Source organism: Pleurodeles waltl, chromosome 6 (genome assembly GCF_031143425.1).
Source record: "Pleurodeles waltl isolate 20211129_DDA chromosome 6, aPleWal1.hap1.20221129, whole genome shotgun sequence".
Lineage (NCBI taxonomy): Eukaryota > Metazoa > Chordata > Amphibia > Caudata > Salamandridae > Pleurodeles > Pleurodeles waltl.
This window is the reverse complement of record NC_090445.1, coordinates 372,519,842-372,545,087: the sequence shown is the minus strand read 5'-3', so window position 1 is coordinate 372,545,087 and position 25,246 is coordinate 372,519,842. Positions and strand designations below refer to the sequence as shown.

Here is a 25,246-nt window from a genome sequence, read left to right as displayed (position 1 = left end):
AAAAGGGGAGTTTAAGGCTTGGCAATTACTTTTAAATGGCAAGTCGAAGTGGCAGTGAAACTGCACACACATGCCGTGCCATGGCAGGCCTGAGACATGGTTAGGGGGCTACTTATGTGGGTGGCACAACCAATGCTGCAGCCCAATAGTAGCATTCAATTTAAAGGCCCTGGGCACATGTAGTGCACTTGACTAGGGATTTATAAGTAAACTAAGTAAGCCAATTGGGTATGAGCCAATGTCACCATGTTTTATGGGGAGAACATATGCAATTTAGCACTGGTTAGCAGTGGTAAAGTGTGCAGAGTCCTAAAGACAGCAGAAATGAGGTCAGAAAAAGAGGAGGAGGAAGGCAAAAAGTTTGGGGGTGACCCTGCAGAAAGGCCATTTCCAACACTAATGCTGTACTTTATGGAAAATCAGGTTCGGTGAACTTGGGGTGACCCTATGGGAAGCATATAAAATGGTCACAGGCAGGTGGGGAGGTCACCTTATATCCACTATTGCTGGGCAGCACAATGACACAGCCAAGCAACAACAGAGCCAGAAGATCTGTTATGTCACTGGGAAACAGAATTTATGCACAGCATTGGCCAGAGAGCAATAAAGGCAATTGGTGGAATGAGAGGCGAGAGCACTATGCCGGACAAAGCAAAATAAGCTATATAAAGCTAGCAACAGAGCTAGTAAATGGCTGACCTGGCTAGCAAATTAAAAGAAAGACGAGACATTGGTGTGTAGAATTAAAATGACTGAAATGGGAAAGTTGATTCCGTAAATGAGATTGCAGAAGCTTCTTCGACCCAAACAAACTATGATGCTTAACTGAGGAGGTGGGTAAATCTAATGGAACAGAGGATTGAACCTGCAGAAGTTGTAGAGGCCAGCAGACAACTAAAAAGTGGAAAAACACGTGGCCCCAAGAGACTACCGTACAAAATCTTTTTATATTCAAGTAGGAAGCTGGGCAAACCACTTACGAATCAGTTGAATGAGGCCCAGAAAGAGAGAAGCCTGCAACGGGATCTCAGACAGGACATATAGGGGGTCATTCCGACCCTGGCGGTAAAACCCGCCAGGGCCGTGAACGACGGAAAGCACCGCCAACAGGCTGGCGGTGCTTTCCTGCCCATTCTGACCGCGGCGGTAAAGCCGCGGTCAGAAAAGGGGATCCGGTGGTTTCCCGCCGGATTTCCCCTGGCTGGGCTGAACCTCCATGGCGGCGCTGCAAGCAGCGCCGCCATGGGGATTCCGACCCCCTTCCCGCCAGCCTGTTTCTGGCGGTTTTTACCGCTAGGAACAGGATGGTGGGAACGGGTGTCGTGGGGCCCCCTAACAGGGCCCCAGCATGATTTTCATTGTCTGCATAGCAGACAGTGAAAATCGCGACGGGTGCAACTGCACCCGTCGCACCCCTGCAACACCGCCGGCTCCATTCGGAGCCGGCTTCTGTGTTGCAGGGCCTTTCCCGCTGGGCCGGCGGGCGCTCCCTTGGCGGGCGCCCGCCGGCCCAGCGGGAAAGTCTGAATGGCCCCCGCGGTCTTGTGACCGCGGAGCGGCCAAGTGGGGGCGTAAGTTTGCAAACTTGGAATGACCCCCATAGTCCTTATCCATAAAAAAGCTTTACCCCTCGAGGAATGCACCTCATACAGTGCTATTTGGCTTCAAGCAATAAACTGGGGAAATATTTACCACATCAAGGCTTCTTTTCTTTATAGTGTAGTAGTCATTCACTTTAATGTCTTTGCACAACTCATTTACCTTTAATAACCGCCAACTCACCTTTCCTCTAACACCCATATAAATCTACATATAAATCTACACACAAAGCATGGATTAATGTACCTGCATGTCTAGGGTTCACTCCTATCTGAATGCGAATCAGCATTAAGCTTACAAAACAAAACCCAACGTAACAAAAAAACTAAGCTGTCCATCTTCCACACTGTCGACATGTGCCCAGAGCTTACCGGAGAGTGTGGTTAGAGGAAGATGGTGGAAGCACTACACACTGAGACCACATGTTGCAAGATGCTGTGCTAAACACAGAGCTCAGTGTCTTTGCAGCTTGGCCCTCATGGATGTTTCTATTATCGTGGTCGCTGGAGGAATGGTCAGTTAGAGGCACTAGACACTGCAGACAACAGTGGAGCTACGGAAAGTGGCACAGGATAATGGATGACAACTTAGGTCTTCTTCCTCACGTTTAGCTAATGTAATGATTCTGAGGGAAGGCCTGGTCAAGTATTTGAACTATCCGCCAAAGATGGTAAATTGTCCAGAGAACTCTTTTGGAGGGCCCCAATCAAAAATAAAGCACATGACGATACAAGTTCCTGTGTGAACAACATATAAATAAGGCATTCTGAAGTGGAAGATGTGCCATTCCCCATTTTTTCTCATCCACCTTTTCTCTATTTTTTTCTGTGATTTTTATTTCCTGAGGTGGGTTTCCATTTGGATTCCTCTCGTGAAATATCTGGCGTAAGCCTTCCTTAATTCAGATGTTGTGGTAAGTTTAGTGTGTGGTTTATCTAGTGCAACTGAAATCTACATTTTCAATCAAGCATTACTCGATTGCAAAGGAGGTTATTTTACCTTCGTTTTCTTTTTTGTTTTTTTTACACCTAGCTAGGACCCTCTTATGGAGACACCTGGCGCCTTTCATGTTTGTTATACTGTGCAGATTGACACTGTGGCCACTGAAAGGGGTTGCCCTTTCTTTGGGCATTCAAAAAGCAAACATGTTCAATCTTTGACACAATACTTTGGAAACCATAAGCACTGTATAATTGATTTATGCCACATTTCTGTTTGTTTTAACTGCTCTTTTTTATTAGAGGTTATGGAAGTGGAATATATAGCATCCAAAGCATCAATTTCAAAATAGCCATTTCTTATTTAATTCCTTTACCACTAAAATCACATATGCAAAAACCTGATAGAAACTCCCTGTACCAGTATGTTAGAATCTGGATGTCTTAACTTACCATTCAAAAACCTCCTGCATCTTATATTGAGTGCTCTTCATGCCAATGATAGCACTTCAAACTGTTGATAAAATGGCTGATCTTTGTCTGCTGCATTAGGCTTCTTGAGCAACCCAGAAATTGGCTATCCAGGGTAAGGAATGTCTTATTTGTATGGTGTGTATGAAGGGCCTTTTCAGGAATCCCATTGCAGACAGGGGTAACTGGGCTCAGACGAATACTGAAAGCCTTTTACCACTAGTATTGAGCCACAGATTGACCACCAAGTACACCTCTAGCACTTGGCCATCAGGACAGCGAAATCACGCAGTCCAAGGTCTACTAAGGGAGGTAGTGTGGGGTTAGAAATTCAGAACTCAGTGAACTATCTAATCACTTTGATTAAATCAGCCAGCTCTTTACTTAAAATAAAAGGTACTTTACTTCATCAACCAACATAATACTGTAAATAACCATAGCAAGGCTCCTCAAATGGCACACAGGTAACAATGACTTCTGTTGCGAGACATCCTAGGCTGGTCCATTAGGAAAGGCATTTAATGGTAGCACAAGGAAGATTTTGGCAATACTGTGGAAATTACTGAGTAAAGTTCATGGGGTGTTCTCCCGGGGCCTCCTGACCCATTTCCACAGTGAGGTCAACTCTGTCTCAATGTGAGGCCTTCCTTTGAACCCCTCTCCACAATCTCAGATGACTCCCCCCCCCCCCCTACACAGTACCTTTTTGTGGTTGGCTTTATCTGCAAGCAGGACCTGCCAGTGCAAGCAGGAGGCAAGCAGTGCTATACAGGAGGTGTGCCTCCTCACATGAGCCACTGAGCCCGAGCTGACGTTGCTGTGATCAAGAACTTGTGTGCAGGCGCTTGCCCTTTTCAGTTGAACTTGGGCAGTGCCAGCACTCTTGAAAAGACATGGCTTTGCTCATACTGCTGGTGTGCCAATGAGCCATCACAGGGGAACTTCCTCAGGCCCAAACACAAGCCCACCACCAAAGGAAAGGGAAGAACCATCCTGGAACATACTGATGATTAGGAGGTGTATGTAGATGCCCCCTAATGACTGTGCGGAGTTATTCTGGCTTTGGTACAACACTCCTCCCAGTGCTTTGGTTCTTCAGGTGAGGCCACCAACTGTGGCCACAGTTTCTCAGCACCAAGTAGCCACCGGCACCATGTCTACTTCTGGTGGGAAACCTATGAAGTATTTTAGTGGTTACCCCGTAATAACTGGTGCTCCAGAGCCTGGTGTGGGAGTACTCTGGTCCTCACCCTGCGGCCTAGTGATACTGGTCTTTCTCATGTGTCACAGTGGGCACCTTCAGTTCATCCTTCCTCAACTCCTGGCAGTCCCTTTCTTTTAGACAGCATCTTCCTTGTGCAACACCACCTCAAATACTGTTCCTAAAGAGTTACTCAGCTCTTTCTTCCAAGGGCAGTTGGTGGTGAAGCCCCTAACTTTAGCCTGCAGTCCACATACATGACTGATGTGTACCAAGGCAAAAAAGTCAAAAACTTACAGAACGTGCTATGAAGAGGAACTCTAGGCAGCGAAGCACGCCCCTCAGAGTGAAGGAGGGGACCTTTTCTTTCACAACAGTGTGCTCTTCATTAGTTAATTCAAATAGCTTCCAATCAAACTAAATGTTATTTTTAAATTATGCACACTTCTTTATCAAATGTATTTTACACACCCAGATGCCTAAGAGCTCAGTCCCGAAGGCCTGGGGGGGGGGAGGGGCGATCGAGGAGGAGTAATTGTGTGTTTCTTGAATCTCAGTTGGTGCCAGAGATTTTCAGTTTCTCTGAGAGGTACAAGGTAAAGTGGAGTGTGGAGCTTTACAAGTGGTGCAGGAAGTTTTAAATTGAACTCTCGCCTCTATGTGATGCCACTGAAGGGAGCACAAAATGGTGGGGATGTGACAGAATTTGTGTCCCATTACGAAATGGGCTGCCACGAGAATGACTGCTCTGATATGGAACTATGTGGAATTTGGTAATGACGGAAAGGAGTGCAATTTTATAGTTGAGTCTGGAGAGAACGAGTGCCTGTACAACAGATTTAAGGTCTTGTGCTGAGATGAGGTTTATGATTCCCTAAAGCAATTTAAGTTTGAATTGGGCACGCTCAGCCATGGAGGAAATATGGCTCTGGACATTAAGATCTGTGAAGAGGGTAAACACAAAAGATTTAGCATTCTGAATGATGGAGGGGCAGCCGTCAATGATCAGGAGGAGTTCCATTCACTCTTGGATCAAACAATTAGCTTTCTTTGGAGCGATGCAAAGAAATTCCATTCTCACTGGGTTTAATTTGATGTGGTTGTTTGCCATCCAAGCTTGAATTCTGTTCAGAAAGTTGATTAGGTGGGTGAACTTTTCTGGATTGAGACTTTCTTGTAGATTTGGGTGTCATCAGCGTATAGGTGGAAGGGGACTTAGGACTCCTGACTTCCTGAGCATTGTGCAGAGGGGTTCGAGGTAGAGGTTGAAAAGAGATGGGGAGAGAGTCAAGCTTTGGGGGATCCTTTGTTAGAGATTGACTGGATCTGAGATGGCATTCCCAATATTTACTATTTGGGAGCGGTTTGTTAGGTATGAGGTGAGCCACTTAAGGATTACATTGTTAATGCCTATTTGATGCTTTGGTGTGCCTAACAAAGCCTGATAGTTGACTGTGTCAAATGCACCGGAGAGGTCGTGCAGCACAAGTAGACAGGTGTTACCAGGGTCGAGAATGCAAAGGGCATCATCCACAATTTACAGTATTGCAGTTTCAGTGCTGTTGCCCCGCCAGAATCTGGATTGAAGGAGGTCATGGAGGTTGTTGTCCTGGACGTGGGATGATAGCTGAGAGGCTATGCAACTTTCAATCACCTTGCCTAGGAGAGGCAGGGTGAATACTGGAGGAAAATCGTTAAAGTCATCAGAGTCCAGTGAAAATATATATTTTGTAGGAGAGGAGAAATTTGGAACAAGTCCGGATCTAGGATGAGTTAACCAGGGTGATCCAAATGGGTAGAAGCAGTTTAGATAGGAATTTGCTGATGGAGCCTGGAATGGTGTCACAAAGGTGGTTAGAAGGATTCATCCTTGGATAGAGTTAGTAGTAGATCTGACCAGAAGGATATTGTTGTCTTTGACTTTTTTGTCAAAGAACTCTGCAAAGTTATTGCATAGGCTCCCAGATGTTTTAAATGGGGCGGTTAGAGGAAAAGTTGTTGGCTTCAGTAATAGTTGTTTCTGTCTGTTCTTGGATGTATCCAGGAAGGATCTGAAATGTGATGCCTTGGCTTTAAAGATGTGGTAGGCTTTGCAGTTTTGTCTTTCAGCAAAAAGCTTTGTTAGACTTAATGGAGAGGGTGCTTGTCGCCAGTTTTTCTCTAACTTTCTGATTCTTGTCCTTTTGTTTATAGAGGGCTTTGGAGTCCCAGGGCCTAGAGGGTTTGGGTATACTGTATTAGCTCTTGATGGGTTCACATTTCCTGTTCAAGGAGTCCATGCAGAAGTTGAAATTGTCCATGGCTTGTTGATGTTGAGTTGAAGAGCTATATAGTAGAGGTATGATAGGGCTAGGTTGGGCATAGTTTCCATATCCATATTATTGCTGTCTCTGAACCGGATTGTTTTTTTCTTCTGTTGGCCACAGGTTTTGTTGTTTGAGAAAGACACTGAGAAGGGAATCTGCAGGTGATGAGATCAATCGAGATGATCATGTCCACAGTGGTGCTTTGCAGTGTGTAGGTTTCTGGCAGTGTTGGTGGAGGTCATTGTCTTCTAGAAAGCAGCAAAGTTGTCCAGTAGTGTTTTCCTTCCAGACTCCAGTGAGGGATGAAGTCACCCAGAAAGATAATGTTGTCAGCCTGATTAATTATGCTGTGAAGAACTCAATGCACTCTTCAATGAAGGTGTTGCTTTAACCGTGTCAGGGGGTGGTAAATGACATCCATCCTGTATTTAGAGGTAGCTTGTGAGATGATTTCTAGTGATAAACACTTAAAGGATTGAAAGCGGGTACTGGGGAGTAGCCTGCAGCTCAAAGAATTTCTGTGTATGACTGCTAGGCTCTCACCTTATTTGCCTTCCCAGTTGCTTTTCAGAAGTGAGTCGGGGTGGGGGTGGCAGAGGAGCAGAAGTGGCAGAACACTTTGTAGTATGGTTCGACCAGGTTTCGGTAAAGATCAGGTTGTCAATGTTGTGGTCAATTATCGTATCTGAGATCTAGAGGCAGTATTTGACTGCAGAGCTGCAGTATGCAAGTAAGGGGGGAACTGGCAAGAGGAAGAGTGGTAATATGTATCAGGTTGGAGGATAAGTTGTGATTTTGGGTGGGTAAGGTGTGTGGATCTCACATATGGTCCAAGTTAGTGGTGGGGATAGGAAGGCTATTTGTGTTTGCCTAAGGAACCAACTGTCAGAGGCACTGTGTTTTTCATGGCATTTTACAAGGTTGTGTATTCTGTTCTGAGTTTGGAGTATGCCCATTTGGGTCTGTGGGAACGATTATCTCTAGGGATCATGTTTGTAAAGGCACACTGAACTTTGCTGGATGTGGTAAGTAGAGTTTGTACGTGGTAGGCACGTTGCTGAAATGAAAGAAGGCCTGTGAAAGGATGTCTATTTTCTTTTTGAGATAAGATATAGAAAGCAGAAGTGCACAGAAAGGGGGGCAGTGGTGTACAGGGGAGGGCTGAGGCTTATGTTGTTCATCTGTGCTAGGGATTGGGTTGGGCTTGTGGGTCCGAGGAGTCAGATGTGGGTGGGGTGGAGTTAGCAGAAGTGGAAAGATAAGGTGAGAAGATTTGAGAAGGTGACTGTTCCTGTTGTGCGATGGTAAGGGGGGGGCAATGGCCTGGGGAGTAGTCGGCGAGAGAATTGTGGGAGGTGTGGAGTGAGAACTTTGGTTTTGGCATGATGGAAGGGAGGGTGTGCGGACTCATGTTGAAGGTCCTGGGTGTAGGCGCGGGTGCCTGAGTCTTGTTGGGGTGTTAGGTGGGTGGATGAGTAGTCAGTCAGTCAAATAACTTTATTCGGCAAATGCCATAAAAGTACAAACCAAGACACATTTCCCAATCTATAAATAGTAAAATAAAACTTTAAAACCATTACTGGAAGCACCAGATGAACATCCAATCTGAAACCCCTTAACATACATAGATAAATATACTAGACATGATTAAAAATCCCAAAGTCAGAAAAGTACAAATGTTAGCGTTAAAAAGATATACTATACGTACATAAGATATTTAAAAAGGAGTAGGCCTTTTCCTAATACGTAAAGAAGCTGTGACAAAGTCTAATACATGGTGACAAATTTGGATATTAGGCAATCTCTGAAGGTATAGCAGGGCTTCCTTATAATGAATAGGTCTAAAAAGACGTAACGTGGGTAAAATAAAGGCCCCTCTAGGTGCAGCATATAAAGGGCAAAAAAGAAAAAAATGCAAAGTGCTCTGGGTTGATTTGGAGTCACAGGGACAAAGTGGTAAATCCTTTTTCCAGAAACATGGTTCAGGGAAAGCTACCTTAAAATGAATTAGATTAAGTCTAAAAAGTGTTAAAAAGGAAATTATTCTAAAACTTGAAAACCAAGACAAATAGGGTTCAAGGCATGGAACAGTCACAATCCGAGAATAAGAATCGAAAGATTTCAATTTCAGGGAACTATAAAATCTCAGCTCTGATATGTGCTTGGAATAAGTAGACTTAAAAACAGACCTAGAGTTTGTGGTTAATAGATGGGGATCGTCAAACATATATCTAAACCCTAGGTTCTCAAAGGAGTTTTGCAGAAACATAAGCCAGGGAATCCTATTTGAGTATTCCAATTGAAGACAATCAGAGATACAGTCTTGGACCAAACTTGCCATAGGGTTTGACCAACATTTGATCCACAGCAGTAGGGGAGCCATAAAGACCCTGTCCTCCAAAAAGCACTGACCCAGTTCTTCATGGCAGATTATGTTTGCGGTGCATTTTGGAACCAACAATAATCTGCGCAGGAATTTATTTTCTGCACTCTGAAGAGACGGTATTTTATTATAGCCCCAGACGCCTGCCCCATAAAGGACTGATGCAGTGCATTTGGAATTATAAAGAGTTTTCAACTGAGCAGGGGGTCTGTGACCTAGTTTATTTGAAAAGCGAAAAATTGCTTCATTGTTCCTTATCAACTGTTGGAGCTTAAAATTAATGTGTGTCTTCCAGGACAAAGAAGAACTCATGTACATGCCTAGATAACAAAATTCTTTGACCTTATTAAGAGTGTGCCCTCCCATAGAAAATTGTTTAGACTTTGTATTGCGTGGGCCACAAGTCATAACAAAAGTCTTGGGGTAATTTACTTTCAGATCCAGATTCAGCATAAAATCGTAAAATGCATCCAGTAGTCCCTGTAAACCGTTTGCAGTACGGGCAATTAAAACTGCATCGTCAGCGTATAATAAAACTGGAAGGTGTCTCTGACCCATCTTCGGTATGTCCTTTGCATGTTTTAAAAGTGAATCATAGAGCCCATTTATATAAATCAGAAAGAGAAAAGGGGCTAAGATACATCCCTGCCTTACGCCCCTAGTTGACGGGATGGGGGAGGTTCTCTGCCCATGTGAGCCGACCTGAACAGAAATTGTTAGGTCTGTGTGTAGGCGTTTAATAAGCTCCAATAGAGGCGGATCACAGCCTAAGGCTTCGAAAATTTGCCATAACTTTGACCTATTAACCATATCAAAGGCACTGGTTAGATCAATGAAAGCCATGTGAATAGACTCTTTTTTGACTGTCACATATTTGCTGAGTATCAGCTGCAAGTTTAAAACTTGCTCAACTGTGCCTACACCAGGTCTAAAACCAAATTGAATAGGGGATAAAATCTGGGCCTCGGACACCCAGTCTTCTAACCGGGACAAGATCACACTACCTAAAATCTTTGCCGTCGAATCAATAAGAGAGATTGGTCTGTAACAGGAAGGATCTTGTCTATTACCTTTTTTAAAGATAGGAACAATAATGGCCGATTTCCATGAAAAGGGCACATTACTGTTTACCACACTATTCAAAACATTTGTAACTAGCGGACCCCAAAGATCAATTTCTGATTTAAAAAGATCAGCGGGAACCCCATCGGGGCCGGGAGCTTTTCCCTGCCTTCATCTATTAATAGCATTTTTGACCTCGTGGAGGTCAAAAATAATGTTTGGGGCCTTAGTTTTGGAATCTAAATTGAAAGGTGCAGAGGGATTTACATGCGAATTCTCATAGGTTCCTGAACAGAAGACTTTCCTAAAATGAGTTAACCAGACATCCTCAGTAATAAGACAGTCATCGGCCAAAGAGTGGTGACCAGAAAAGTATGAGTGATTAATCACTTTCCAAAATTTAGAAGTGTCCTTCTGCTCAGATGCAGCCAAAAGATCGCCCCAGGCCCTGGACCTAATTTCTGATTTCCGTTTGTCAATGGCAGCCTTATAATCAACTCTGGCTATTTTAACTAATTGACGGGAGAGAGGAACTGCTTTAAGTGCATCTTTGAGTTTTTTGTGGGCAGATGAACACGCAGAGTCGAACCATCTGTGGGCCGCCGGCCCCTTCGCAGGCCTGTCCACCGCCAAGGCGCGTGAAATGTCAGTGCTTAAAAATTCAAATTCACGCACTATGCGGTCAGAATCTAACTGCTGGGAGAGACACATATGAATCGAGTCCGACCTACTTCTTACACTTTCCTGGTTAAAAAGTTTTGGATCTATTTTGTCCCATTTTAAACGTATGCCACAGTTTGGATTATAAACAGTAGCAGCGCTCAAGCTTTTATTATTAGGTGCCTGAATAATTTTTAGGTCCAATATAATACTAAGGGGGTTATGATCACTCGCACAGTGGGGCGTAATCTTGAATTCTTGAATTACGTAAAAATCAGAGGAGCTGATAAGTATGAAATCGATAATACTCCCCCTCAAATTCCCTGTAAAGGTTGGTATATTGCAGGCGTCAGGGGCCAATTTCTCGGTAACATGGACCAAGTCAAATTTACAAGTAAAAAGGTTTAAGGCATCTCCTTCAGATGTATGGTTAAAATGAAATACTGACTCTCTGCCCTCAGCAGGAAAGGCACACAGGTCCATGTGTTCTTTGCTGCACAGAGGAGTGTTGAAATCGCCCACCCATATAATGATTAGGTCACTATTCTGCAAAGCATGTGAAGAATCTATAAAATCCGTTACCTCTTCCAAATGACCCATAAGGAGGCCCCGAGGGATATTGTTATAAAAGTTTAAAATAAGGATATCCTTTTGGCCACAAATAGAGACTAGGACAACCATAAAATAAAGGGAAGACCAGATTAAAGACACTTTTAAAAGCGGGAGATGTACGGAAACGAGAACTAAGAGGCCGCCACTAGCTCTCCCCATCTGGGAGGTTAATGCCGGCTGACACAAAGAGGTGAAACCGTTCAGGAGGAACGTGTCTTTGGACCAGGTCTCCTGTAGACAGATTATATCGTAGGAGGAAATTAAGCTCTTCCAGTCCGAATTGTCAGATTTGGATCGCAGCCCTGCTATGTTCCAGCTAAGCAGAGTTAATGGTCTAGACACAGGACATGACATTAGAACTTTAGTATTTATAGGAGCTTTCAGGTCCAAATCAGGCTTTCCTGTGTCCCAGATACATTCAGCGTGGACATTCCCAGCCTTTGGTCTCTCCTTTTTAGAAGAACAGGGGTGGGTCACCGAAAGTCAATCGTTCACGTCAAGGTGACTGAGAGTCGAGAACCGGTTGCTAGAGGGTACATTTACCTGCCTTTCAAAATCTGGTCTGCGAATACTAGAATTAGTGACAATGCGGTTTGGTAGGAGCACAGGGTCGTAAAAATGATACAGGGGATGTATTTGAATCCTGTTAGTTGACATTTTACAGTAGTCCAAATTGGTCAAAAAATTGTCTACTGAGCGAGGATTAGCAAAATTTAAAACAACATAGTCTCCCTCCTCCAATACTTTGGAGTGTCCTACCCTCCTCACTCTTCGGGCCATGAGAATCTTATCATTGTGGAAACAATTGGATTTGAAATTGAAGTTCAACCAGTGACCAGCTTTTCTAATTAGGGAGTGGGTATCTTCTTGTTTGGAGCACTCCAGAGGAGGAACATTTGAGAGAACCAGAACGTACGGGTTGCAGGCAGGTGGTAAATGTAAAAAGTCTGCATGGTTAGTAAGTTTAGTAGGATCTTTGTCATGCGTTCTAGAGGAATAGACTTCCCTTATCGGCCCTGATGCAGGGTTGTCAGCGAAAGGTCCTTGACCAGAGACGGTTCGTGGATCAGGAAAAAAATTACTTACTCCTTGGGGTACCAAAGTAGGGGGAGGAGTAGACTGATGTGCTGGTTCGGGGCTATGAAGTATTCCCGTGCATAAAGGAGCTGGTTTTAAAAAACTAGATAAAAACCTGGTCACATCGTTACAAAAGCAATCGAGCTTCCTAGCGATCAAGGTGGAAATTTTTGCCTCAAGAGTTGCGCAAAAGGATTTGAGTGTCAAGTCAATAAAACTAGAAAGATCTTCAGGAGCATCCTTACTCGGAGGGCATTCGGGGAAGGAGACCAGGGGGATTGGGGGTTGGTCACTATGGGCCAGGGAGGTAGGTAGATTCTTATTGGAGCCCAGGGCCTTTTTTGTATTTTTGAGCTTTTTCCCGGCTCTCCTCTTCTTCAAAGGGGGAGAATCGGCCTGAGAGCAAGAGCTTTCAGGAGGAGGAATAGCTAAAAGGAGAGAAGAATTAATTTGGTCGGTAGTGGGGAGTATATCGGCGCCCAACTGGCTGGTATTCAGAGGCGAGATCAGTGATGAAGGACCAGTCCTTGGAAAAGTGGAAATATGGATGGTAGGTTCCAAGGGGGGGTGTTGAACAGTACTTTGGACAGCCCCAATCCTTTCTTCTACATGTTCAAGTTCGGATTCAATGGCCCCCATCACAGAAGATAAATAACTAGTAATGGAGGACTGAAGGGAGCTGGACCCGGCTTCCCCCTTCTGAACATTAGACTTTCTTTTCCCCATATTTGATAACAAACTCACACAGTATCTGAAACAGCACCCCGATGGAGATTCCACAGGCAGAAGAAGTAGACGTTAGGGGGGGGGCCCAGCCCGGCCTCTTCCGGTTGATGACGGGCGAAGGACGGGCCCGCCCTTGGCCCGGGCTTCGCCCGGGCGCGTCCCGCGCAGCGGGAGCGCGACAGAAATATAAAGGGCTCCTGCCACTCCTCCGCTCACGGCGCTTTCCGCGACGGCGGGAGCGCGATTTCAAAATTAAAGGGCTCCTGCCCCTCCTTCATTCACAGCGCTTCCCGCGACGGCGGGAGCGCGACAGAAATATAAAAGGCTCCTGCTCCTCCTCCGCTCACGGCGCTTTCCGCGACGGCGGGAGCGCGATTTCAAAATTAAAGGGCTCCTGCCCCTCCTTCACTCACATCGCTTCCCGCGACGGCGGGAGCGCGACAGAAATATAAAGGGCTCCTGCCCCTCCTCCGCTCACGGCGCTTTCCGCGAGAGCGCGATTTCAAAATTAAAGGGCTCCTGCCCCTCCTTCACTCACAGCGCTTCCCGCGACGGCGGGAGCGCGACAGAAATATAAAGGGCTCCTGCCCCCCTCCGCTCACGGCGCTTTCCGCGACGGCGGGAGCGCGATTTCAAAATTAAAGGGCTCCTGCCCCTCCTTCACTCACAGCGCTTCCCAGAGTAATTCTGGGAGTATTATGGTGCATAAGGGCAAGAGGAATTGTAGGAGGTGCTGGAGTTGGATCAAGATGTGTTGAGTGGTGATGCGAGGCACTGAATACTGTGGAAATGAGGAAGGGTGAGTAGGGTAAGAGAGTGGCAGACCAGATGGGTTGAGAAGAGAGTTAATTGTGAGGAGTTTGAGAGTAGGAAAGATATTGTCAACAAAGGCCAGGATCTTCTCATTTGCTTGGAACATGATTTTCCTGTTATAGAAAATGGATATTGCAAGGTTATTGGGTGGGCTGAAGGGGCGTGGGGGATGGGATTTTCATTTTTCATTTAAAAGGGATGTTTGACAGAGAGGGGACTCAAAACTTATTTTCTAATGGGATATACCATAGGTTTGTGATGTGTGGGGATAAAGAGGAGGAGGTCTGTTCTAAAGGCTCCTTTCTGCATGTAATGATATTGGTCAGCAAAAAGGTATTCAGGGAAGTCTTTCAAGACTTGTTTTTTCAAATTTTTCATTGAGTATTTAGAGAGGTTGTGAGAGTATATAATCTCCAAAGAGTTAACACCTGAATTAGAAAATTGGTCCAAGAATGATGTGTTGTCGTGTTATTTCATGCCCATAGTTATGCAGAGGGTAGATCGGGATGGAAGACAAAAGTACCAAGTCAAGCAAACACTTTAAATGTGATCTACCACTGCTGTAATGATCTGAGTGATAGTTAAAGTAAACAAAAACAGAAAGAACATGTTAAAAAGAAGGATTGGCAAAGCCAATAGGTTTTGCCAAGGAGAGTTCTATTGGAGTTTGCAATGTTTTTTAAAGATGTTGCCCAGCGGCGCAGGCTGCTTTGCTTCATGACTCAAAGTAAGCAAAAAAAGCTCTATGGCACGGCCAGCAAGGACCACCTCATACCGCTTTTTTTGTTTGCTTTAAGCCATGTTGCAAAGCAGCCTGCCCTGCTGTACATCATTAAAAAACATTAACAAAGCCAAATAGCATGACAGAATGTTACATTGTGTTCTATCCTCTGTCTTACTTCTGTCTCCAAATCTTTACTCTTTTTGCTCTCTTTACATTCCTTGTAAAAGTAGTGAGCAGGCAGAAAGATGACAACACCATACTCATCTGTAATCTTTCAGAAAGAAACAGGAGTAAATGTATAGAATATTTTTTCCTGAGAGCATGTAACGGATTCCCCTATGCAACAATAAGCACTTGATTAACAACTTACCTTGAGTAGAGGAACAGTGTGCTGCCAATGTAAAGCATTTCAACGCCTCATCAGGGGTAATAAGCGCGATATAATTACATTATGATCCAACCGAAACCATAATGAAGAACAAAAGACATCTGTGTTTCCTAACACTTGTGTTAAATGTACAAGTGATCCACAAGGTGTCAGTCACCACTGATTTTTTAGATCAAATGCACATCGCAGTCTGAAATATTACACAAAACAAAGAGCGGTGATACGTATATTTGGCTGCCAATGTTTTCAACGGCAATAAGCAGCAGACCTTCACCACCGTAGGTGTAGGCTTAACATACACAGCATTATATGAGGGGGTGAAAGAGGCGCAGAGATATGCACTTAAAGAGTGGATGCCGAAAAGTAAATAAAGGAGCCTGCAGTGCAAGGGCACTGTCCTCCGGAAGCAGTACTTCTGCCAGACTCCACTGCAGGAGAAGACTCAACTCTAAGCCCAGGAGAAGACAGGGCAAGGCGGAGTTGCTGACCAATGAAACCAAGGATACATAGGAGTTACGTGGGAACCAGCCAATAGTAAGTAGTGTGATGTGGGAGCCAGCCAATTGTAAGTAAAGGTAAGTAATGGGTAGGCTCTAAGACCCTTCAAGATTATTTATTTCTGTTTTTCTTTTTTTAAATCCAAGAGATTTTGCAAGTACAGAGTGCTGTGCAGGCAAAACCTAAAAATGAATACAAATGATTTCATATAAAGGTATGTTTAAGTATAATGTCTGGGTTTTTGCAGAATGTGAACAAGAGAACAGAGGATTGGTATGTTTCTTGGGGAAAAGTGGCAACCCTAGGTGGGAGGGATGCAGACACATTAGAGTTCCGAGGCTGGTTTCAATAAGTAGATGAGCAACCCTAATTGCTTCTGTTCATCTTCTTGCTGTGATATCTATTGTGGTGACTATTAGGCACAATACGCCTCACTGCCATTATGTAGCATGGAAATCTCTCTGGTCTCCTTGCTCTGTCAAAGCCCCTACATAGAGTCTTGTCTGTACAGGGAGTTCTGTCCTCCTTCCCTGGTGTGTTCTGCCCTCCTCTGGGCTTAGCTTTCTCTCCTCTCTTGCTATTGGTTTCCAACTATAGAACGAAATAAGTATTTTAAAACATGTACTTAGTCGAAAGTAATTTTCATATATGTGACAGAGTCCAGCACTACTAGCCTTTTGCTTACTGCTCTGGCACGTGACTAAATCTGAACCAGTCGCACCAGCCTTTAAAAAGGTAAACCAGTGATGCCTCTGACCCACATCCAGCCGCACCAGCCTCCCTGGGGTCAACTTGGCATGCGGCTGGCTGACTATTACTCGCTCTGGGAATGGTAATACAGGCTTGTGATGTTCTCTGTCCTAGGTCCGCCCTTCAGAAATGATTTGGACAAGTAAATGCCCTGCCATGTGGCCCACAATCATGATGCCTTTATCATGCCGGGGATTTATCAGGCAGCACTTTGCCATCTGGCACTTGCGTTTGTTCATTAGAGAGCGCTTCCAAGTCTCCACAAGTGATATGCTGATGAATAAGCTAAAACTAAATGTGGGTATCACACGTGACATGGGCCTCTTAACGGACAGTGACTGCTCAGTTTAGGGCGAGGCGGTCATAAATAAAATAAAGTACAAAATATTTCATTAGTAATACATGTCGTAGATGTATTGTCCAAGTATATGCACATTTTATCATTAAAATTATACATCAATGAGTTCATGCATTTCAGACATGGGCTGATTCAATTGCTCATCAGCCAGTGAAAAATAAACACTGAAGATGTCAGAGGTGCATCATCAACAGCTCACTCTCTTAGGTTCCAGGCCTGAATATTAGATCAAGGAGACTCTGTGATGTACAGAATTTGGTTGCCACAGGGGTTTAGTAAAAAGGTTAAGCCTGCGAACCTTGACCTAACTAATTCCATTCACTGATGCAGAGGTCAAAGACAAATTTCAAAGCCTGTCAAATCACAAAATCGTGATGCTTCTCCTCGTGGTGATAAAGCTTCTGTTTGTTCCAACGTAAGCTTCCAACGTACTCACATTTTTTTTTGTGAAGCTTCTGTTTGGCTGTGCTGTAAATAAAATATTAAATTTAGCAGTCAGATTCTAACAAAAATGAATTGAATTCGAGTGAAAGTATTACTTTTCTATTCTGTGAGTTGAAGAAGAGGTATCCCGACCTAGCTCACGGCATTTGCCATGTACACAAATCAGGTTACACAAACCAAACTGATCAGGTTTCTTTACCTCTGCCCCACCTTTACCTATCTGGCAAAGGAAGCGTTAGCTGTCCACATACGTGGGATCACCCCTTCAGGTACTGGTTGTTGTAACTGTCATCCATCGGTCATCAGCCAATGACTAGTTGTTCATGAATCATGGAGTTTTACCATTACACTAAAGAACATGGCCGGCACTTTGGAAATCCAGTCACTGCTGCATCAGAGAGAGAGGCAGGCTTTTTCTTTCCTTTAGGTGGTAAAAATATTTAATAACTTTGGAAAACAACGCTTCCAACATACTTAACATTTCACTTATCCTTGTTTAACCTGAAATCGGTTACTTTGGTGCACAGATTAGTAACAATGTGTAAAGCTTTGAAAATGCACTTTTACAGAGCTTTTCTGCATACTATGCAGTAAGCGGGTTTATGTAACAGACTATTTAGATGTGTCTCTTTTAGCATGCATTTTGTGTCATCTTATCTTTGGCAAACCTTTAAGTCCATACCAACAAGTTTGGAAAAACTATATTTTTACCTGCAATGTTTCCAGTCGATGTATTGTGGCTTCAAAGTGCTGTACGTTTCAGATGTAAGAATTACTATCTTGGTGGCAACCACTTTTTCCTACAGGGATGGATACCTGTGATGTGCAAATTGCACAGATATTTGAGACGCAGGTGCATTACCCTATGCCGTACTTTGTCAGCTTAGGGAAACAAAAAGGTATGTGGAACTAAAATTAGGAGAGAGGTTTTATATACTGCATAAAAATAGCATTTCTTTAAAAAGGTAGATATTTTTAAATCTAAGAAATATGCTTCATCCCTGTGGCTACTCTACGTGTGGCTATGTGAGGCATGCCTTAAATGTTCACCATTTTCTTCTTTATTTGCCCATCAGGGACAGTGTTACAAACGTATCTGAGTGCAGAACCATGTATGTATTTGTAAATTACACTCAGTAAAATAAATGATCATTTGGCAGTGTTGCGTTTGGGTGAACGAGTGGCTGTCTGTATATTTCTTGTAAGCGCGGTGTTACTACAAGAATGGTCTCCGAGTGTGCCTGTCTGACCTACCCTGTAAAAAATAAACTTGGTTTTGTCAATGCTAGTTCTCTTGGTTGTCATAACACAAAGTTTCCAGCCTCTCCCATACCGATCTCTTCTTAGAACATCTTTCAGTATTATTACACTCTACAAATTGCAAATTGCTTAAGCAGAGCATTGTGCATAATAGCATTCTATAACATGCCAGCAGGTTCTCCTATCACACCTGGACCTTCCAAGACCCTCTATAAATCCCCCAGCCTTCCAGAGACTATCAGGCTTCCCAGAAACTGGTGGTCAACCACATACATTTTCTAGTTTGTAGGTCCACCTGGATACGCCTAGGAACACCTATGTATCCCTTTCTCACCTGTTCAGCTTCTTGACTGCCACATTCAAGCGCCAGTCTGTGTGCCGAGCCCTGTAGATTACACCAAAGCTGCCCCCACCAATCAAGTGCCAGCTGTCCAGTTTTTCTGCCGGTATGGTTCCACACGCTTTGTGTTTGGATGCCATTCTGGGTCCGTAGCACCCACCGAAGCAGAGCACACAATGTGGCTATGATGACAAGATGTAATGCATGATGGACAGGCCTGTGGGGAAAAAAAAAAACAAGATCTAGAACTGAAGGACTGCAAACAGCCATTTTAGGTATTTCAAAATACACTCAAGGGCTAGTTCAATACAATGTAGGTATCTAATGGCCATTTTTGCTTAATCATTTTTTTGCAATATGCAGGTAGCTGTCCTGCTTCAATGTGTTTTTTTTTTAAACTAAATTTATAGGTTAACCTTTATGTTAAACAGAATTTATAAAGTGCACGATACACACATAGGTCTATACTGAGTAAAGTCCAATATACAGATGTTTCCTGAATACAGAGCATGAGGGAGAGACTTCCAGATGAAAAAGGAGGCCATTTCAGAGTCTAGCTATAAAAAGATAGCAAAAGCATTGTCCCGGGAAAGTGACTTCTTAGACCGTGAAACGAGAAGCGTGGCATAAGATGCACAAAGAGTGTAAGAGGGCCTATAGTTGGAAAACATCGAATAAAGAAAAGAAGAGTGGAGGACCATTTAGATATTTGTTATCTATGCATAAGGCCTTGAAATTAATTCTATATAGATGATAGACCTAAATAAAGTGAATTGCGATATTTCAGCTTCGATCAGTCGGATACTGGCTGAAATAGCCAGACATCAGCTTTTTCGGAAAGATGAGGAAGAATCGGTCTGACTTTGAGAAGATGTAATTGGCAAGACACTAGTACCAACATTTGTATCTCTGGTTTCAAACTGGAGTCGCATATGACTACTAAGGATTTACCGGCTGGCTCAGGAATAGGAAAGAAAAGAATACACTGAATGATAGTTCCACTCTCTAAGTGCCTCTATTTTAACCAAATTTATTTTCAACCCATGCGTGCAGTTTATGTCACATAAGCAGTTAGTAAAAGTTTCATGTTGGGAGCTGTCCTCACAAAGGCGAGTAATAAGCTGGGACTCAAGTACAACCATAGATTCTAATTAAGCGTGCCAAAGGAAGAACATAGATATTAATGAGAAGTGGAAAGAGAATAGAGTCTTAGAGGCCCTCTCCCCAGGTATAACAGCTATAGAAGAAGATATATAGTTAGTAATCAGAAACTGTTAGACCTGACAGCCTTAGGGTGGGGTTAACCCCCAACCTTTTGCCTGCCTCCCTCCATTTTTTTGACCCAGATTTGCTGGTTTTAGGACTCTGCACACTTTACCACTGCTGACCAGTGCTTAAGTGCATATGCTCTCTCCCCTATAAATGGTAACATTGGTTTCCACCCAATTGGCATTTTTAATTTACCTGTAAGTCCCTAGTTAAGTGCACTACATGTGTCCAGGGCCTGTACATTTAATGCTACTAGTGGGTCTGCAGCACTGATTGTGCCACTCACATAAGTAGCCCCTTAACCATGTCTCAGGCCCGCTATTGCAAGGTCACTTTGACTTGACTTGGCATGTAAAACATCTTGCCTAGCCTTAAACTCCCCTTTTCTACATATAAGCCACCTCTAAAGTAGGCCCTAGGTAACCTATAGGGCAGGGTGCTATGTATGTCGAAGGCAGGACATGTACTTATATGTTTTACATGTCCTAGTAGCAAAAAACTCATAAATTTGTTTTACACTACTTGGAGGCCTGCTCCTCTCAGACTAGCATTCGAACTGCCCTCAGACTTTTGAGTGGTAGATTCTGATCTGGAAGCAGTAGCCATGTCATTTAGTATTGCCAGAATGGCAATAAAAAAATCTTGCTTACTGGTGAAGTTGGAATTAATATTACTACTTTAGAAATGCCACTTTTAGAAAGTGGGCATTTCTCTGCACTTACTCCCACCTGTGCCTTACAGCCCTGTCACCAATCCATGTCTGGTCTGTGCTGGTTGACAGCTCCCCTTGTGCATTCCACCCAGACTGCCTTAAACACAGGACACAAAGTGTCATCTGCATTCAACTGCATACTGAATGGGTATCCCTGGGCAGGAAGGGAGGAGGGGCTCTCTCTTACATTTCAAAGTCCAGTGGCCTGCCCTCACACAAAGGACTGATATCACCCACCCCCCACAGGGAGCCTGGCACACAGGAATGGTCTGAAAGGGAAACTTGTGCAATTAAAAATGATTCTTTGATGTGTTCCCCACTTCAAAGGCATTTTTAGGTATACAAACTGGGTCTCTGGCCCCGCCAAATCAGACACTTCTGGATCTATACCTGAACTCTGTCAGAGGAACTTTTTGGCTGCCCAAAGGACTCATCTGGACTTCTTTGCTGAGAGGACCTGCTGCCATGCTGTTGCCCTGCTGGCCTCTGACTTTGCTGGAAGGACTCTGCCTTCCCCAAAAGTGCTCTCCAAGGGCTCGAATTGAGCTTGCGTCAGGGCCTATAAAGACTTTACTAGCTAGCTTTTAGTTAGTTTTCAGACTTCAGGAACGACTTCAGCGACACCAGCACCCACGCCACAGCCTGCTCCCACTCCATGGAGACATTGCTGCATCAAATGACTGCGGCCTGTAAAACAAGTCCGAAGGTGCCACAACACCGCAGACATCACGCAGGGTATTCGCGACACTGCGAAGACGACACATCACGTCTTGATTGACTGGATCCATCAAGCCTGCCGGGTCACAAAGAACCAATGCCTCGCCACTGACACTGCACCAGCTCCCCCTGCAACCGGATGGAATCAACGCCTCGCCTCCCTGCCTGGCAGCGTGGATCTGACGCATTATCTCCCCGGATGCCACAACTGACTGGCACCTCACTGGCCCCAGCAACGCCACATCTCCCAGACGCTGTGCAACGTCTTTGGTTTTTCGTTTTCAAAAGGTACTGTACCTGGGGGTCTCTGCGAATCCGTGACAGATGCCTTTAGCGTTGGATTATTGGGAACAACGCTGTGATAGCCCCAGTTGAAGCTATTGTGTTTCTAAAGCTTTAGTGGAGTTTAATCTTTAAAAATTCATAACTTTGCTTGTGTACATTGGATTTTCATCGTTTTTACCTAATTCTATTAACATAAATATCTATTTTTCTAAACCTGCTTGGTATGTTTTTGTGGTATTTTCACTGCATTACTGTACAAGGTATTGCACAAATACTTTACACATTGCCTTCTAAGTTAGGCCTGCCCACTCTGTGCCAAGCTACTACAGGGTGAGCACATGATAATTTGAGTTGTGTTGCGACTTACCCCGACTAGCACTGTGGTGCCTACTTGGACAAGGGTTTATACCTCTGCTAACTACAGGCCCAATTTCTAACAGAAACTTTTGATATTTTTCTGTCATAAAGGAAGTAAATCAGAGCACAGCAATACCCTTCTATAAGCAGTGTTGCAATCTAGCCACTAAGATGCTATGATGTATGGTGTGAATGGCAGCCGGCAGATCAATAAGTAGAAGTTCCCTGGTCAGGTTGTTTTCTGATGCCATTTTCAAATTACTGAGAATGCCTATTAAGGCTGTCACAGTACTTCTATTAGATCAAAAATCTCCTTGCACATCATCCAATAATTCTAGATGCTCAATAAATAAGGAGCGTTGATTAGTCACTGTACTTTCAAAAAATGTATCAACTGCCTGTAGGAGAGTAATATGACAGTGCCTGTCAACAATAAAATATTCTAAATTCACTATAAGTAAAGGCTCTAGTGCAGGGCAATACTCGATTTCAAGGATAAGTAAATAATTTGATAGACAGCATAGTTTAGCTTGGGAATGCTTTTCTAGAGGACTATAATGGGGAGGAATATCTAACAAAGATCTTGACTTACATTTTTTGACAATCAAATAAAAAGAGGGAATCGACCAATTGTCTAACATGTCTGAGGATTCCATAAATGTTACACACACAGGAGGACTACTGAGGCAAGAGATCAGAGAATAAATGCAAGATAATATTTTGGTAACTACCCCGCATTTTATTAATTTTGCTCACAAAAAACAGACAGCTTATCACAAAAACATGGGGAAGACAGTCAAGGAGGAATATAGGAAGCAAAGTTAGAAATAATGATGTGAAAAGTTTCTTTTTATTTATCAGATGTGTTGGCAATGCGATTAGAGTAGTCATTTTTATGAGTGCTTTGAATAGCTTTTTTTAAAGCTGATAATGACAGTAACATATGAAAATAAATTAAGAGATTATTCAAGTCATCATGTGCAATTTCTTTTTTGAGTCGCATACACATTTTTTCAAGTTCTGTAGGACTATTGCTGCAGCAATTTATCTGTGATACATGATGACCACTTCAAGTGTGCAGCATAGCCCTTACTAGGAAAGATGAAACCAGGAGGAGAGAAAAGGGAATTCTGAGCATACTGTCTGATAATTTGGGCCATTTTCTGGATGTGAAAGTAGTGTTCAACATGGAGGGAGATTTCTTCAGTTTAATTAGATTAAAAAGCAGTAAGACATGATCAGTCCATATTTGCATACCTGATATAGGGGTGGTAACTGAGTTGAGGAAAGCGCAGGTATCACCTATAGAGTGACCTGCCACATGTATGTGGTAAAAATGAACAAGTGGATCAAGGGTCCAGATTAGGGTCCAGGGTCTAGATTTACAAAGTAGTTTTTAGGTTTTAAATGGCCCGATTGGCAGAATCAAGTGTGTGTCTAACTACTATCCTTCTATGTGTCTATCGCGGGCACTAATTAGCAGTCCTCCGTTTACCTCAAGGACTAGAATATTAACTGATTGCCATTATTGTCCCAAACATAATCATACAGGTACTCCACCTGCTATGTCTTACCTTGCTTAGCTTTTTAGGACAAAGCCTTTATGATGCAATAATCTTGATTAGGCCGAACAAAACAAGCTTTTGTTTTGGGACAAGAAGCCTGATGGAATGCATTACACATTGAGTAGTGGGGGCAATAAAGTATCTAGACGCAAACCATTTAGCCTTTCGGAGGATGGTGGAGGTGAGCCCCCTCTCTGAAGTCACCCAAGGTAGGTTCCTTAAAGGGATTACAAGTTATTCAATTTACTAGTCTGTGTATCCTTTGTATATTTCTTTATTTTTAATAGTGAAGAGATGTGTGTAGGAGGAACAAATGGTGATAGTATCCGGTGCCAAAACCTTGCCTTCATAAAGTGTCAGTGCCAGACAAATGTTACTTTCAACTTCTGCAAGGTGTAAGAAAGCACTACATAATTAGCAATACAATTTAATGATTGGCCATCTGCAGTTTCGTCCCCGTAGTCTCATACTAGACCCCCGGGATCCCACGGCATGGATTCGTAAATTTTGCAGCACAAATACAAAAATGTTGTGCCATTTTTGTGGCATTTTATTTTGCTATTTGTACGTATTTTTTTTTCCACGTTTTGGGAAACCTGACAAAAATAAATGCCCTCAGGTCCTGCCGCATGCCCATGGGTTGCTGGCTCTAAACTTAAAAAAAAACAACAACAAAAACGCAAATGCCCTGGGGCATTTATCTGTATCATGTTTTGGGTCTTCCTTCCAAGAGGCACGCAACAGGCCCGGGGGGGCATTTATTTTTTTATATGTTTAGGGCCCACTACCCACAGGGCACATCACAGGCCCAGGAGACATGTAACTTGATAAAAATAAGACCCCAGGGCCCACCACATGTCCATGGGCTGCAGGCCAGAAACATTTTTAACAAATGAATGCCCCCAGAAATGCAGCCATGTGGCAGACCCCAAACATTTTAAAAAATAAATGCACCCTGGGCCCGCCTCTTTCCCTGTGGGAGACAGGCCCAAAATTCTATAAAGTTAATACCCCCAGGTGACCCGTGGGAGGCGGGTCCTGGGGGCATTCGCCTATATCAAATTCTGGGCCCAAAGGGTACCTGGTGGGCCCAGGGGCATTTATTTCATAATATGTTTATGGCTCGCCACCCACGGAGCATGCAACAGGCCCAGGGGTCATGTGAAACAAATGGTCCCTGGGCCCACCGTGTGCCCTGTGTGCGGCAGGACCAAATCTTGATAAAAGTTAATGCCCCCAGGTGCATTGACGGGCACTGGGAGCAATGGTTTATAACACATTTTGGACCTGGTACCCACGGGCCACAAGGCAGGGTAATTTGTTTTTTTAGAACCCGCTGCTCACGGGGCATGCGGCAGAACCAGGGGGCATACAAAATAAATACCCCCAGGCCTGCTGCGTGTCTAATGGGTGGCGAGCCCTAAACATTTCTAAAAGTAAATGCCCCCTGGGCCCGTCGTGTGCCCTCTGGGTGGCGGTCCCAAAATTTGATAAAAATTAATGCACACAGGTACTTAAAAAATGCAAAACCGATTATCGAATTTCACATGCTTGTGTGTGTACAATATTTTGCATAATTTTTTGTTCATTAATTGGTAATTGTTGCAATGTGTTTATGTTTAATGTTTGTGGGTAGTTCAATATGTATTTTAGTATTTGCTATACAAATATGTTGTCTCTGTTATTGACAGGAGTATGTAAAATGGTATATTTAGTACGTACTGTGAAATC

General features: G+C 43.7%; 1 protein-coding gene across 5 annotated transcripts in view; it reads right to left on the bottom strand.

The window, feature by feature from the left end:
• The window catches only part of RIPK3 (receptor interacting serine/threonine kinase 3), a 382,452-nt gene that overhangs the window by 325,812 nt on the left and 31,394 nt on the right, over nt 1–25,246 (bottom strand). For 4 of the 5 annotated variants that reach the window (XM_069238291.1, XM_069238287.1, XM_069238289.1 and 1 more), the window contains exon 2: nt 18,605–18,827. The exons of the other annotated variant lie outside the window; for it this stretch is intronic. In XM_069238291.1, the coding sequence (XP_069094392.1) occupies nt 18,605–18,750 (146 nt within the window). In that variant the 5' untranslated portion in view covers nt 18,751–18,827. The remainder of the gene's footprint in view (nt 1–18,604; nt 18,828–25,246) is intronic. 5 annotated transcript variants of the gene reach the window in all.